This window comes from Lepidochelys kempii, chromosome 4 (assembly GCF_965140285.1).
Source record: "Lepidochelys kempii isolate rLepKem1 chromosome 4, rLepKem1.hap1, whole genome shotgun sequence".
NCBI classification, from domain to species: Eukaryota; Metazoa; Chordata; order Testudines; family Cheloniidae; genus Lepidochelys; species Lepidochelys kempii.
Window position 1 is genome coordinate 116,720,799 of NC_136383.1, and position 14,281 is coordinate 116,735,079.

The 14,281-nt window shown below is 42.8% G+C and overlaps 1 protein-coding gene across 7 annotated transcripts in view; it reads right to left on the reverse strand.

The window, feature by feature from the left end:
• Positions 1 to 14,281, reverse strand: part of JAKMIP1 (janus kinase and microtubule interacting protein 1) — a 316,709-nt gene that overhangs the window by 87,501 nt on the left and 214,927 nt on the right. For 6 of the 7 annotated variants that reach the window (XM_073342549.2, XM_073342544.2, XM_073342542.2 and 3 more), the window contains 3 exons: positions 13,198 to 13,266; positions 9,661 to 9,738; positions 7,768 to 7,971 (listed from right to left, as the gene is read on the reverse strand). In XM_073342549.2, the coding sequence (XP_073198650.1) occupies positions 7,768 to 7,971; positions 9,661 to 9,738; positions 13,198 to 13,266 (351 nt within the window). Of the gene's footprint in view, positions 1 to 7,528; positions 7,635 to 7,767; positions 7,972 to 9,660; positions 9,739 to 13,197; positions 13,267 to 14,281 lie in introns of those variants that run through there. The other variant, XM_073342548.2, reaches the window with a different exon arrangement.

Here is a 14,281-nt window from a genome sequence, read left to right on the forward strand (position 1 = left end):
TCTGTAAGAAAAAAAAATCCTAAAACATAAGACCTGATTTTCAGAAGTGCTCATCACACACAGTACCCATTGCTTGAGGCCAAGAACTTTTCTTTTGGTACTTTCATAGCTCAAATCTGGCCAGAAACGATTTGTATTAAGATTATATGCATTGGGTTCCCTGGGGTTTACATTTTCTATATTCAGTTTTAACAGAGAAGGAATGATCAATGCCTGCAAATAGGAACCTATCAGAGAAATGCTGACCTAATCCAACTGCAGTAGTGTGACTGTAGCTCTAGGAATATTGTTCTTTCAGGCCAGAAAGGGCCCCAAGATGTTTATATTTAATTTCATAGGTTTCTGATATGGTGTTTCAACAAAAACAAACCCATTTGGCAACAGTGTTAAATTGAGGGACTATCATTTGAAACTTTGCTCCTTTGAAAGATGCTGTGGAGTATATAGTGCCAGCTTGCATGCTTCAGGGCTTGTTTCTTTAATTACGATGTCTACAGCTTCTTGTCAGCAGGCCATATCATGCCACTAATGTTTAAGTAAAACTCCACAGTGATTCGATGAGGAGCTTTGCTTAAAAATTGATGGCATTATATAGCCCTGTATAATTTATGAAACATGAATTACAGCGCCCACCTTCATACATGTCTGCCGACTGTTGGTATCCAGGCCGTGAGCCACTGCAACAGAGCATTTAAGGCACCCAGGATTACAGGACAGGTGATGACACAACCTCTCACTGGTCTGAGTTGAACCCCAAGACATGACATATGTGCTACACTTCATTCGTATTACTGACATCCTTGTATTGTCTTTCGCCCTCGATTGTGCTTCTAACAACCTCCTCTTGCATGTTGTTTCTATTTAGGCCCCAATCCTGGAACATGCTAGTAGGAAATTGCTGACCTTTCTCCCCCAACCCAGGGGGAACTAAGGCCATGCCCAAGTCTCTTCCTCAGAGCACAGTTTATTAATTCAAACAAAAAAACCCTCACAGAGTAACACAAAATAAAGCTATTCCCTTGAAACAACACAGGCTGCAGGGGCCCAGGGGTCTTTCAATCTGTGCCGCTACCACACAGGGCCCAACCCCTCTCCCTCAGAACTGCCCTTCAGCTGAGCTCTATCAGCCCTTCAGAGGGATCACCTACCTTCCCAGCTGAGTCTGATAGATGAAAGGGCTGGCTGACCCATGTCTCCTGGCCCTTAAAGGGGAAGGATACCCTGTTACATACCTGTCTTTTTTGGGGGCGGGGGAGGCAGTCAACTTCTCCCTCCAGGGTCCCAAACTTCTCATCCTTCTAAGATGTGTTCTATTTCTGCAGGAGGATTTCCCGGTGAAGTTTCATCACCTCCTCCTCCAATATCAAGTGCTCTGCTTATCAATTGCATCTTTCATCTTCATATGGACAACTTCTTGTTCCCTCTTTACTGCTTGTTCCAAAACCTTGTCCCTTGAAGAGAGCATTCTGCCATCTAAATCTGCAGGCTGCTAGCTTGAGCCATTGGCCTCCACCCTATTCTTATCAGTCACAGGAATCTTCTTCCCCAGATCTCTCCAACCCATTCCTCGAGTGGCCAGCAGGGTAGTTTTAGTGGCTACTGCCACCACTTCTAAGTCTGCTCTGTACACCATTTCTGCATGTGTGTTGATCTTTGGGTCCAATCCCTCCCCCATATCCCTGGACCCCTGACCGAAGGAGAACGCCTCTGCCCTCCTGCCTCACTTCAGGCACCTGAAGGTCACACAGTTCCATTAACAGACTACGCTGTTCTCCCCACCTTGACGCTGTCCTGGGAGCCATCCTTCTGAAACCCTACTGTGATGCTGGCAGACCCAGTGCCAGCTTATGCCAACGCTCCTGGGCCTCACTGAACACTGACAAATGAATAGCCTTGGCAGAATTCTGCAGGTCAATTAGATTTATAGAGCATAACCCAGCACTATTAAAAGTTTAAAGTTGATACTGAGAGGTTTTAAAGGTTAAAGATTAGACACAATGAGTGAACAACTCTCGTATGATAATCTTGAGACAAAAGACCTTGAACATCTCTGCCTGCAGAGGGGAATATCCTATAAAAGGAAAACCCCAGACCTGGAACTGAGAGCTTTACTCTGAAGTTTTGACCATGCATCCAAGGACCTTCCTGTACCATATGCCACAGAGACCATTGCAGGGGAACTGGCTTGATTGCAGGATTTGGCAGCCCAGGAAGAACGTAAGGATGAGAACCTGATGGAAGAACTGTGGATCAGGGAAACTGATTCAACCCAAGTAGCAGTCAAAGCCAATGAGGAGGCTGACAAAAGAGCTCGCCAAAGATGCATGGCCAGCCAACAGGTCACGGAGAGAGCCATCAAAGACACATGGAACAGCAGCAGTCAGAGGCAACGCTGAAGCTGAAGAGAGGGCACACCAGAAGCGATGGAAGCTCACACATTGCAGCTCAGAGTACGGGAGCAGCAAAAGGAGATTCCCCAGCCAGTGAATACAACCCCTCTGCCCATCCGCCCCAAGACACAAGGGAGTGGGAGAAAGTCTGCCCAATTGATAAAGAGACTGACTGTATAGAAGAGTTCTTGTCCTCCTTTGAGAGACTGAGTGGGATCCACATTATCTCAGAGAATAAATGGATGCCTATCCTCTTGACCAGATTAACCAGGAAGGCAAGACAAGTTTTTAATGATATGGAAGAGGGTGATGCTATGAAGTATAAGAAATGTAAAGAAAACATATTGAAGGGTTTAAGATTACCCCTGAGTCCTACTGAAGTATAGAAATCTTAAAATGTTTGACTATGTCACACGTTGAATATGTGTACAAAGTGTGTCATTTTATGAGAAAATAGATAATGGTGACAGGGGCTGAAGGTTACTATGAAAAACTGCTTGATCTGGTGGCTCAGGAACAATTGTTATGGGTAGTTACAGACAAGCTAAAGGCAGCCATCTGTGACAAAAAATAAAATAAAAAAACCTCACCTTCCACAATTTTGGAGGCTAAAGAAATTGTTGAACCAAGGGCTCATGGGGGCACAAATCTCAGGGGAAGGGAAACCCCCCTGTGCCCCAGGTTAAGAGGGAGAAGGGGTCTGGAAATAAACCTGTCCTCAACTTTGATTTAAAAAAATTGCAAGCCCAGGTTTTAAAACCCCCTGTCCTAAGGGAAGGCAAGTCATCTGTCATCATTGTGGGGCTCCTGGTCATATAAAACCAAATTAGCAGAGGAGGTAAAAGGCCCACTGAACTGTATTAAGATGGTGTCTTGGGAAGGAAGTGAAGAATTTATTAAGAATGCTAAGGTAAAGGGCACAGATTGTAAGGGCTGGCGGGGCACAGCGTCCCAAGTAAAGGAAAGTTTGGTAAGGGAGGAAGACAAACTCTCTGGTAAGAATTTAAATATACTAGCTTTGGCTGAATTCTCTGTAACTGTACCTTTGGCTAAGATCCACATCAAGTGGGAGGCGATTAAGAGAAATGTTGTTGTAGGCATTAGGAATTTTCTACCTGCTGATATTTTAATAGACAATGATATTTTAACCATGTCTAAGCAGGTTAATGTCATAACTTGCAGCCAGTACAGCTCTGCCTCACCCACTTTGTCTGTGGGCAGCAAGGAGGGCTGTGAGGGGAGGGAAATGCCCTCACTCCTTTGTCAGCAGAAGGCAGCAGCTTGACAATTCCACTGCTTTGCCAGAATTTGCTCTCAACTTCAGTGAGACTCCAAAGGAGTTTATTGAGGCTCAGCAGGCTGATCCTTTCCTGGGCAAGGAGAGGAATGCAGCTCAGAATAATACCCTGGCTAGGGAAGGAAAGAGTAGATTTTTTTCTAGGAGGAGGTTTGTTGTACCGAGAGGCTCTCACAAGCAAAAAGAGGTGTCCTGGTGAGGTACTAAAGTCTTATTTTATACTCCAGTTTTCAGGCTAGTGCTAAAGGAGAAATGCAAAAGCAGATCCAGGAAAAAGTGGAAAGCATACTGTATACGGAGAGGGGGTAGCTAAATCAAAAAGCCCCCTGGGCATCTATTATTGTGATACCCTAAAAAGGATAAAACCCTTTCTGAGATTTTGTGTGGATTTTAGGAGGCAAAATGTTATCACCCAATTTAACTCTTACCCCACACCCTGGATAGAGGACCAACTGGACTTATTGGGTGGGACAACATTCATAAGCACACCCAATTTCACTTTGAGGGAATTGGCAAATTCCTTAGATGCTGAGGCCCAGGAAAAATAATTTTTTATAGTGGAATCTGGTCTACATGAGTTTAAGGTTATGCCTTTTGGATTAATTAATGCAGGGGCTACCTTTTAGAGGCTTGTCAATGAAGTACTGCTTATGTAGATGATTTGGCTATTTTTAGTGACTCCTGCCAAGATCATCTGAATGATATGGGAATTGTATTGCAGAGGCTTAAAGACACTAACATCACTGTCAAGGTCTCCAAAAGTAAGATGGGGAGTGCAGAGGTATCTTATTTAGGACACAGGTTGAGGAGTGGGTTTGTTCACCCTGACCCTTTAAAAGTAGAAGCTATTCAGAACTGGTGTGGCCCACAAACCAAGAAGCAGGCCCAATCCTTTATTGGTCTGGCCAACCATTACCGGAGAGTTGTAAAGGGTTTAGTGATATGGTGGACCCCATAACAGACCTCACAAAAAAGAGGAAGCCAGATCAGGTGGTATGGACCCAGGCTTGGGAGAAAAGCTTCAAGGACATAAAAGAGGCTTTGTCTAAAGAGCCAGTTTTAGCCAGCTCTGATTTCAGCAAACCCTTTGTGCTGTGCACTCATATTTCTAACATTGGGGTGGGGGACGAGAGGCATCCTGTTGCCTTCTTGAGTAAAAAACTGACACCCCTCCACACCCCATGAACGAACTATGCTGTCATCGAGTGAGGCTGCTATGCCATCATTTGGGCTGTTAAGCAACTTAGTCTGTTAAAACATCATTTTTTAAATTATACAATTAAAGCTTATCTCACTGTAACCATATTAGTTGGGAGTAAAGAGACCAATTCCAGGCGGTTACACTGGAGCCTAGCTCTGCAAGAGTATAACATGGAAATAATCCATATCAAGGGGAAAGAAAATGTAGTGGCAGATGCCTTCTCAAGAATAGGAGGGTGGGGCCTTGAGGCGTATTCAGGAGTATCGGTGACACTCCTTCCCGCACCCGTTTGGTGTTGGGAGTGCGACACTAGCAGACTGGGTCGTAGCTCATTCCACAGCCCCTGGGCCTCACTGAACATGGACAAATGTATCGCTGGAAACCAGTCTGGCTCGCCTGTGCTAGTACTGTTAAAATAGATGTTAAGTTGAAAAGAATGTGTTTAGAATTTAGACTTTATGAAATGCGTGTAGGATGCTGCATGTATTAATCTTACATATATCATCTGTATCCCATGTTATAAGATAATATTTAAGAGTTTGCCCTTTAACTATAAAAATGTTTGCTAAGACTGTAAACCCCCATGATCAGGAGAGAAGCATTACCAAGTGCGAAACACTAGTTTACCACAAAAGGCATCAACTCCTCAACAAAGGAAGGCCTATAGACACCAGACAAAGCATTGAGGAACATCAGTGGCTAAAAGATTGTTAATTGCTTCTTCCCCCTCATGAAGAAGGTACATGCAGAAGCCATCGTCCTATCACAGCTCAAACACTGGGGGAAAGGGAATATCTATCCCTGTTAAGGAGAAATTACCATCACTATGCTGCTTGGAATTCAGAAAGGGCAATATTTCAAAGCATAAGAAAGGGATCCCCAACCTGCTTAGTTAATGTTAGCCTTAAAGGACATATAGAGCATGCATATATAGCAGCTACTATAATCTTTTGGAAACTAAGACTGTAACTCATTTGTGTGTGTATGTTTAACCTTTATCTCTTTTTCTTAGTAAATCTTTAGTTGTCATTGTAGGACTGACTATAAACATTGTCTGTGATTTGAGATCTGAGGAACAACTGATCTGGGGTAAGTGACTGGTCCTTTGGGACTCGGAGTAACCTGAATATTGTTGTGATTTTTGGTGTAAGGGACCATCTATCTCAAAGGCAGGCTTGCCTAGGTGGCAAGATAGACCGGAGTGCTCAAGAGGGCTGTCTGTGACTCCATGTTAAGGCTGTTCTAGTGCTTGAGGAGTTCACACTTGATACTGTGTTGGTGTACTATATAGAACACACAATCGGTTTGTGTCCTGTTTCTTAACAGTCTGCCCTGAGGTTGGCACTCATGGTTGTAAGCCACTCTAGACAGCTTGACAGTTATATTCAGGGCTAAGCAGGATTTGGTCCCCTGGAGAGTTTTCCCAGCCTCTCGAGGTCAGAGCTCCTCCTATTCTCACTTTCCCCAGTGGGTACTGTTAGTCTGCCTTGCTGCTCAGCTCCCTCAACCCCCACTCTGTCCACTACCTCACCCACAGATCATGGCTGAAAATGCCCTATCCAGCTTTGGGCTCCCACAGGCAGAATCTGCAAGAATTCTTTCAGAATCATTAGACCCATGATTGTCTCCACAAACAATGGGTGATGAGGTCCCACTACCACTGGGCCACTACTCATGGAAATGGCTCAGTGTGGAACAGGTGAGGATATGCCTCGAGTCAGTTCCAGTCTGTCTAAAATGGTAACTTTTATCTCTGGATTTGAGCCAGACTGCTTGTCATTCAAGGCTTGGTATACTGCCTCGGCCTCTCCTGTCCCCTGTCAGAAATGGTGCCACCCTGGCCACCCAAGTTGACTCCTTCCAGCTGGCAGCACTGGCCACTCACTCAAAGGTGCAGAGGAAAGCCTCAGGGTCATCTTCTGAGCCCAACTTCACCTACCATGGCCTGGCCTACCTGAGCTGCCCTCTTCAGGACCAGCAAGACCCCCTGGAGCCCATTTCTGCAGGTGCTTCAGGAACTGTTTTTGTTGACCCTACAGGAGTTGTGGCTGACTGTTATGATGCCAACAGCTGGATGTCTCCTCCCATCCTATCCTACTAAAAAAGGAAGGGGGGAATCCACCAGGTAAACCCTGCTAACCATCATTTCTGCCACTGTCCTTTCTATAACTGCTTTCCTGTTCTCCACTTTTTCTTATGCTGCCTCATCTTTCTCTCAGTTCCAGAAGCTGTCTGCCTGCCCACATTCTCCACCACATATAGGGCTACCGGCCTATCTTCCCCAGCCAAGGAAGGAATTACATGACCTCCAAGTCTCTTTCTGACCCTTCCTTCAGGGCACCACAATACCAAGTTATTCCCCTGACCAACCCAGGTTGCAGGGGGTCCAGAAGCCTTTCAATCTGCATCTCTCCCTGTTCCAGGGCCAGTCACAAGAGCCAGCCTCAGCTCTCAGCTGACTAAATTCAGCCCTTTATCCACCTGATCCCTTCTCAGCTGGATTAGATAATCAAACAGGGCTGGCTGGACACAGGGTCACTGGCCCTTAAAGGTGCAGGCCAGCCTCTTACAGTGTTCTATGCAGGCAGACCCAGTCTGTCCATGGAGCCCCCTTGAAGTCAGCATAGCTCTGCTCACACGGAACAATTTACAAGATGGAGGCTTTAGACTATAAGCTCTCTGGGACAGTCCGTTGTATTTTGTGTATGTACAGTGCCCATGCGGTCCCAATTCTGATTGGGGCTCCCTGGAATGACAGCAATATAAATAATAAGACTAGGAATAATTTAGCAAGGCGACAGTGATGTAGTACTCTTGTGCTGATGATGGTGGTGACAGTTGTGGTAACACTGATGTGGGGCGAAGGAGTGGTGAGTTACCTGCTGTGCCTGCTGCAGCAGCTCCATGCGCTCATGCAAGATCTGGCTATCAAACTCGCGGCTCTGCCTCAGGATCTGCCTCCGCACCTTCTCCACCGCAGCTCGCAAATCCTCCCTCTGCACTTCATTCAAGGACTCACTCGCCCGCCTTCCAGGGTCCTGCTGCAGAGCGTTATACAGCGTGGCTTCCAGCTCCTGGATTTTCTAATGCCAACCCAAATCACACACAAACAGGCTCACGTTTGAATACAGCAGGCAAACAAACCAACACGACAACAACGCTTGCAAGCCAAGCTTAACGGGGAGGAAGGACACAGCTAGAGAGCAGAAAAGCAGCACTCGTGAGCAGTGAAGAGCATTCCATACACCGTGCACATGTTCTTATGAGACTGTTTCCAGCATGGGCCTTGTGTTCTGTTCACTTGAATGATTGATTTGTTTAATTTAACCAGAGTTCACAGTACGTGTTGGGAAAGACAAAAGATACAGCATTTTCCCAGATGCCAAGTTTTTGTTCAATTCAACCAGGGCCCCACTGCCAATTCTAAGTTAAAAGGTTAGTGCCAAACAAGTGTTTTCCCTCATTGCAGCTGGACTGTTAAATCAGCCTAGAGAATAAAACTGTTTACAAGGCATCAAAAAGAAGAACTGCAAGTGATATAACAACTTACTGCAAGAAAAAGCCTGTCACTCATTTCTCTCTCTCCGACCCTACCGTTCTAATCTGCTGTTATTCCAGGTTTCCTTCATTCTCTTTGTTCTGAGTTATCATAAGCAATTCCAGAGACTCGTCTCTCAAGGGGATCAAAAGTTAAAGCACAGAATCAGAAATTTCATCAAGTAAAGAAACACCTGTGTTTTCTGGTCTGTCAGGGTACTTGAGGGCTAGGGCACACCAATAAATCTTTTGTTTCTTGTTAGTTTGTCGTCAATTTTACTTTCAGTTTCTCATGCACTAACCAAATGCTGCAATATTTGGGAGGCGAACAGCAGAGAATGTTAAAATCCAAACAGAAATCTATATTCACCGACTAAAATAAGACATCTTATTTCTTTTACAATTATGTTTTGTATGATCATATGAAAGAACACCATCCAGAACAACATTATTTGGATCTAAATTATCTGATAGCAACCCACTAAACCTCACAACACCTTTGTGAGGTAGGTAATTGTCTCTATTTTACAGATGCATAAACTATGGCAGAGAGAGTTTAAATGGGTTGCCCAAGGTCACATAGTATTAGGAATGGAACACAGATACTCAATCTCCCAGTTACCTCCTTTAAACACTAGACCACACTGCTTCCCTAAGAATTCTTTTCCAATTTGAAAAGCCTACAATATGTAAACAATCCTTCATGCCACAATACTTCTGTTTCTTGAGGTTTTACTCCACCTAATGAAGCTGAGTGCACTAATGTGCTAATTCAGAGGATTTTCCTTATTTTGTTGCTCAACCTGAGATGACCAAAACCTGTGATTTTATTTAAGAAGTCTATAAGAGGTTAAAATAGATAGGATGGAAAGGATGGACATCTCTGGGTTTGCAGAAGTTAATAGCAAAATATTTACAAATAGCTGGAAAAATAACATTTGAAATGTTTTATAGTCATTTTCTGCATATTTTACTCATGATCACCGTGCACACTGTTAGCCTAGCTCTGGCAATCAATTCTACCACCAAAATGTTGCATTTTGCACATTTTAGAATAACAATTCCAATTATTTTAACCCATTTCCTGCGTCATCTATCCTCCATTTAAGTAATTTTTGGTTTCCTAATCTAGCAGAACAAAAAATCATTTAAAAAAGAACCCTATTTAATTTTTTTCATCTGTATTTTATCAAATCTGATCAAGCATGAAAATTTAATGACTGTTCTTTTCCTACCATGTAAGCCTGGTCCAGAGCTTGTTTCCTGTAGTCGAGTTCTTCCTCTAAATAACCCTTCTGTTTACTGAACAGGTCCTGAGCAATAATAAAAACAATGGAGGGTTTGTTCTTTATCCTAAGTCATGAGGAATCATAAAGTTCACCATTTTTTTGGTATGCGATCTCTCAGTCACTGTCACCTGAAAGCAACTGAGAACCTAAAGCCATGGGTCATATTTATAGTTAGGCTATTTAGAGTATTAGATTAAAAAAAAATACTAATCAAAAACCATCATATTAACTATGTGTATCTAGAAAGCACCTTTCCTTTGATGATCTCTAAAATACAGTACAAACCTTAAGGGCAAGATCCTGCCTTTATCTGACAGAGGCACACACAAAGGAGGGAGAGACGGGTGAAGCATGTCCACCATGTGTGCAGTACAAGAGCCATTATTTACACAAGGCAGGCCAAGAGAGGGGAGAAAATCATGTTGTTAAGTGCACGTCGCTGCTCCTTTGAAAATGAGTAATATATGCTCCTGAAGGGTTCATGCTGCAGACCTCAGTCTACGTACTAGCTTGGCAAGTGTGCAGCTACGTGCTCTAGTCAGCAAATTTTATTTGAATTAGGAAGTGGGGGGGAGGGGACTAGCTGATGTGGGGTCCAGGACCCCTCCTTAGTGCAAGGCAGAGATCCTGCTCCACTGCTAGCATAGAATGAAAAGAGGTTCTTTATGCCTTCTGGTTCCCATCAGACTTGCCTGGCAGAGGGCAAGATTTGGTTCTAAATTTACATTACTCCTATAAAGGTAGGTAGCTCTAGTCTGAGATGGGTAAACGGCGGGCCAGGGAAGTTAAGGGACTTTGCCGACACAGTTGCAGAAGCTAGGATTAGAACTCAGGATTTCTGAGTACTTTTCAATCACTAAACTCACTCACCCTCGTAATAATACCTTATCTGTCCGCTGCTATAGCACGTTTGTTCCTGACCAACCGGCCACCTGTATATTATACATGGATCATATCTGCTGTCACTGAAATGCTGAACAGATCAGGATTCCATGGAACTCAATATCGAAAACTGAAGCTCTAGGAAGACTGAGTCTTAGAATGAGACTCTAAATAGGTAGAACTTAGCCAGTACACAGAGACCAGCAAACTTGCTCTTGAAAAAAGTGCTCTGGAACTTTTAATAAGCACAAGTAAACACCATAATCAGGCTGGAAAATACTGGCTTTATATGATTCTTTTTGTGGTGATGGGTGCTCATAAACAAGTAGTCCAGAAAGCAGAAAGGCAGTTTGGTCAGACTTACCATTTATAGTCATTTTTATTTAAAGATGAACTTTTGTGTTTCCTCAACATATGGAACAAAAAGCAGTTTAAATATAAATCCATGTACTTTATAATAAAGGCCTTTAGCTTTCATTAAAAATAAAAAATGGGCTAGTGTGTATAACGAAAGGCTTTTAAAAGCAGAAAGCTTTGCCAGAAATGATTGGCCTATGTCAATAGTAAGAAAAGATGTTCAGATTGACTCCGGGTTTTGTTTGCTTTCAAATGCAATTCCCAATAATGTCTGTGGGAATTGTGCACATAAGTATAGGGACAGAATTTGGACAAACATCAGTAATTAGTAATAAATCAAAATTCCTGTTTGAAATGTTATTTGGCTTAAAAGAAAACTGCTCAGCACAGTAACCTGACAGTCTGAAGTGTCAGTAAGCATAAGAACTAATTATATATATTGTTCCTTATTATTGGAGGTACCCAGTTGTTGAAATAAGCCATTATTTCTTACAATGGCAGCATGGAAGTCAAATATGGGAGACTAGAACAAGGTTCCATGCTGTTTTCATTCTGATATAATTCATAAACTGTAATGTTGAATGTTTTCAGACTTTATTAAACACTGGAGTTCTTTCAATGATCCATGAACTAATATAAAAGCAAAATGGGAACTTATTTCAGTCTTGGATGCTGGATGTTTATTGGCAATGGCACAATTATTGTTAATTATTTTTTTCTATTACAGCAGCACCCAGAAGGGCCCAATACAAGATCCAGGCCCCAGTGGATGCTGTACAAACATACAATAAGAGACAGTCTCTTCCCTAAAGAGCTTGCAACTTAAGTAGACAGGAGAAAGAGTGAGAAGGGAAACAGGCACACGGAGGGGAAGTGACTTGCTTAAGTCCCAGTCTAGTGCCCTAGCCACGGGACCACACTGACTCGCAGGTGATATCACCATCATTTAAGCAAGGTGGCCACTACCAGCAATAGGAGTCAGAAATTGTAATAAGGATGGGATTTTCAGAAGCACTCAGCATTGGTCTAACTACTCCCACAGGAAGCAGCTAGGCCAATGCTGAGCACTTCTGAAAATCTCACCGTAAAATATATTTTCATATTTATTACACAAGTTATGCCGGGCAAGATGTGACTATTGCTTTTGAGACTGACAGATTGCTGACCTGAGCAAATACATACAGTTACTTGGTGCGTAAATACTCAGAAGCTTGAAGTGAACATGAATTACAGATATCACAGATTGCAAATGAAAACATCTATATGTCAAGTTAGAGAGACGCAACATATTTGTTCCAATTTACTTTTTAAAATAATCTAGTGTTTTCCATTTTTTCCTGAAAAAATATTATTTTTTTACATTTTCCAACTCAGAGTTACAAATACAGTCATTCTTGGTGTAATACAGATAAAAGGGCCCACACCTTGCATTACATGATTATTAGTATCATGCCCCATTCTCAAAGGCAGTGCACCAGACAATGAGCCAATAAAGCCAAATTCTAATCTTGACACTGACAGCCAAAGGCAAGAAAGTCACTTCACCCATCAGCCTCAGTCTCCCTTTCTGTAAGATGGGGATAATGTTGTTTATCTATCTACTGGGAAAATGTATGGCAAGGTTTAATCAGTATTTGTACATCAATTGGAAGATGAAAAGCGCTACATGCATGATAAATCAACAAAACTAAACATTCATTCAGAAAATTTTCATACAACATACAGCAAAAGGAGAGCTTAGTATCATATCAAATTTGTAGTGAAAGACTTAATTGCACTTTGGAATTCATCCATCCTTGAGAGGGAAGAGAGGTTATGGCAAAAAAGCAGAAGCAGGAAGAGGACTTCATTAGTTGATATTACACACCAAAGGCCAAATTAATCCCGGGTGCAATTCTACTGAAATTTGACTCCAAGACTCCAAAGAACCTGCTGTTGCCAAACAAAATAATATACCTAGAAAGCACACTGACAGGTTTCATACTATTTGCTTATTATACCCTTTTGGGTGATATTTTGCAGGTACAGCCATGTTTCAGTCTCAGTTGAATTAGTTTTTTCTCTACACATCAAAGGCATTAGCCATTAAACAGTGTTTTATAAATCTATTCCTGACAGCACCATGAGGTCATCCCCACTACAAAGAAAACGGCAACAACTTAACATGTCATCATGTTTACCGACTTCTCTCAGAAATGGAGATCTAGCTGAGTGAGTGACTTTTTTAGAATGATCATTTCTTACCTTTTCATTCTCCAGGTCCATCATCTTCTGTGTCAATGCAGCTTCTGTTCCTTCTATTTGTTTTAGCCACTATATGAACATGGCAGGAACAAGAGGAATAGAAAAAGGTGAGAATACAGCCTTTGGAAGGGCGTCATTGAAAGTTAATTTGTTGATGACAGTGCCAATCGCATGCTTCATCCCCTTCCCCACACCATTAACTGTGCAGCTTTTTCAAATTACAAATAAATAAATGAGAAGGAGGGAACTGGGAAGACTAATTATGAGTGGAGGCTGCTGCAGTGCCAGGGTTAATCCTTCCACCTCTAAAGGCCTAGGTTCAAATTTGACTGGAGTCAAGAAACCAAATTAATTGATGGTTTCATCCTTGCTGCTCCCCAGGCACATTTGTCCACATCACAAACCCACCCCATTGGTGTCAGGGCCCAACCTTGCAATCCTTTCTTATGGTAACTTAAACCAGTGGGAGTATTTGTATGAGGAAGGATTGCAGAATCCATCCTTTAGTTGGCGCAATTCACAGCATTTACTAAGAGCAAGCTCATTACTAGAACGAGAGGGGCATTGAAGGTGAACAGGGGTGTGTGCAGGAATTTAAATTTGACCACATTCTGTGCCCCCACTGCAGCCCTGGGGCCAGAAGAGCTTGTTCTCCTCACTGCAGGCCCTGGGCCAGAGGAGTTCTGTGTCCCCATGTCCCTGCTTCCCCCCCCCCCCACCCCCATTGGGCACTGCCCTGGAGGTGAAGATTAAGATGGGTAGGAAGAACTGTGTAAAGAAATTCATGCAATGGCTACCATCCGATCAATCTCTTATTATTATGCTTTAAAAAATGTGACCAAGGTGAAAAGAAGAAAGGTCATTGCATTCCAACTGTAAGATGATACACAGTGGAAACTACAGTTATGCGTCTTGAATATTAATGATGGCTAAGAGTATGCTAACATTCAGCTTTACGGGCTGTCAGGACGGATGGGAATTCTCATTCTTGTTCATGGTTTTATTTTATTTCATTTCTTCACTGGGTTACAGGATTCCCTTACAACACAATCTAGATTTTTTTTTTTTTGGTAGGGCCAGTTTT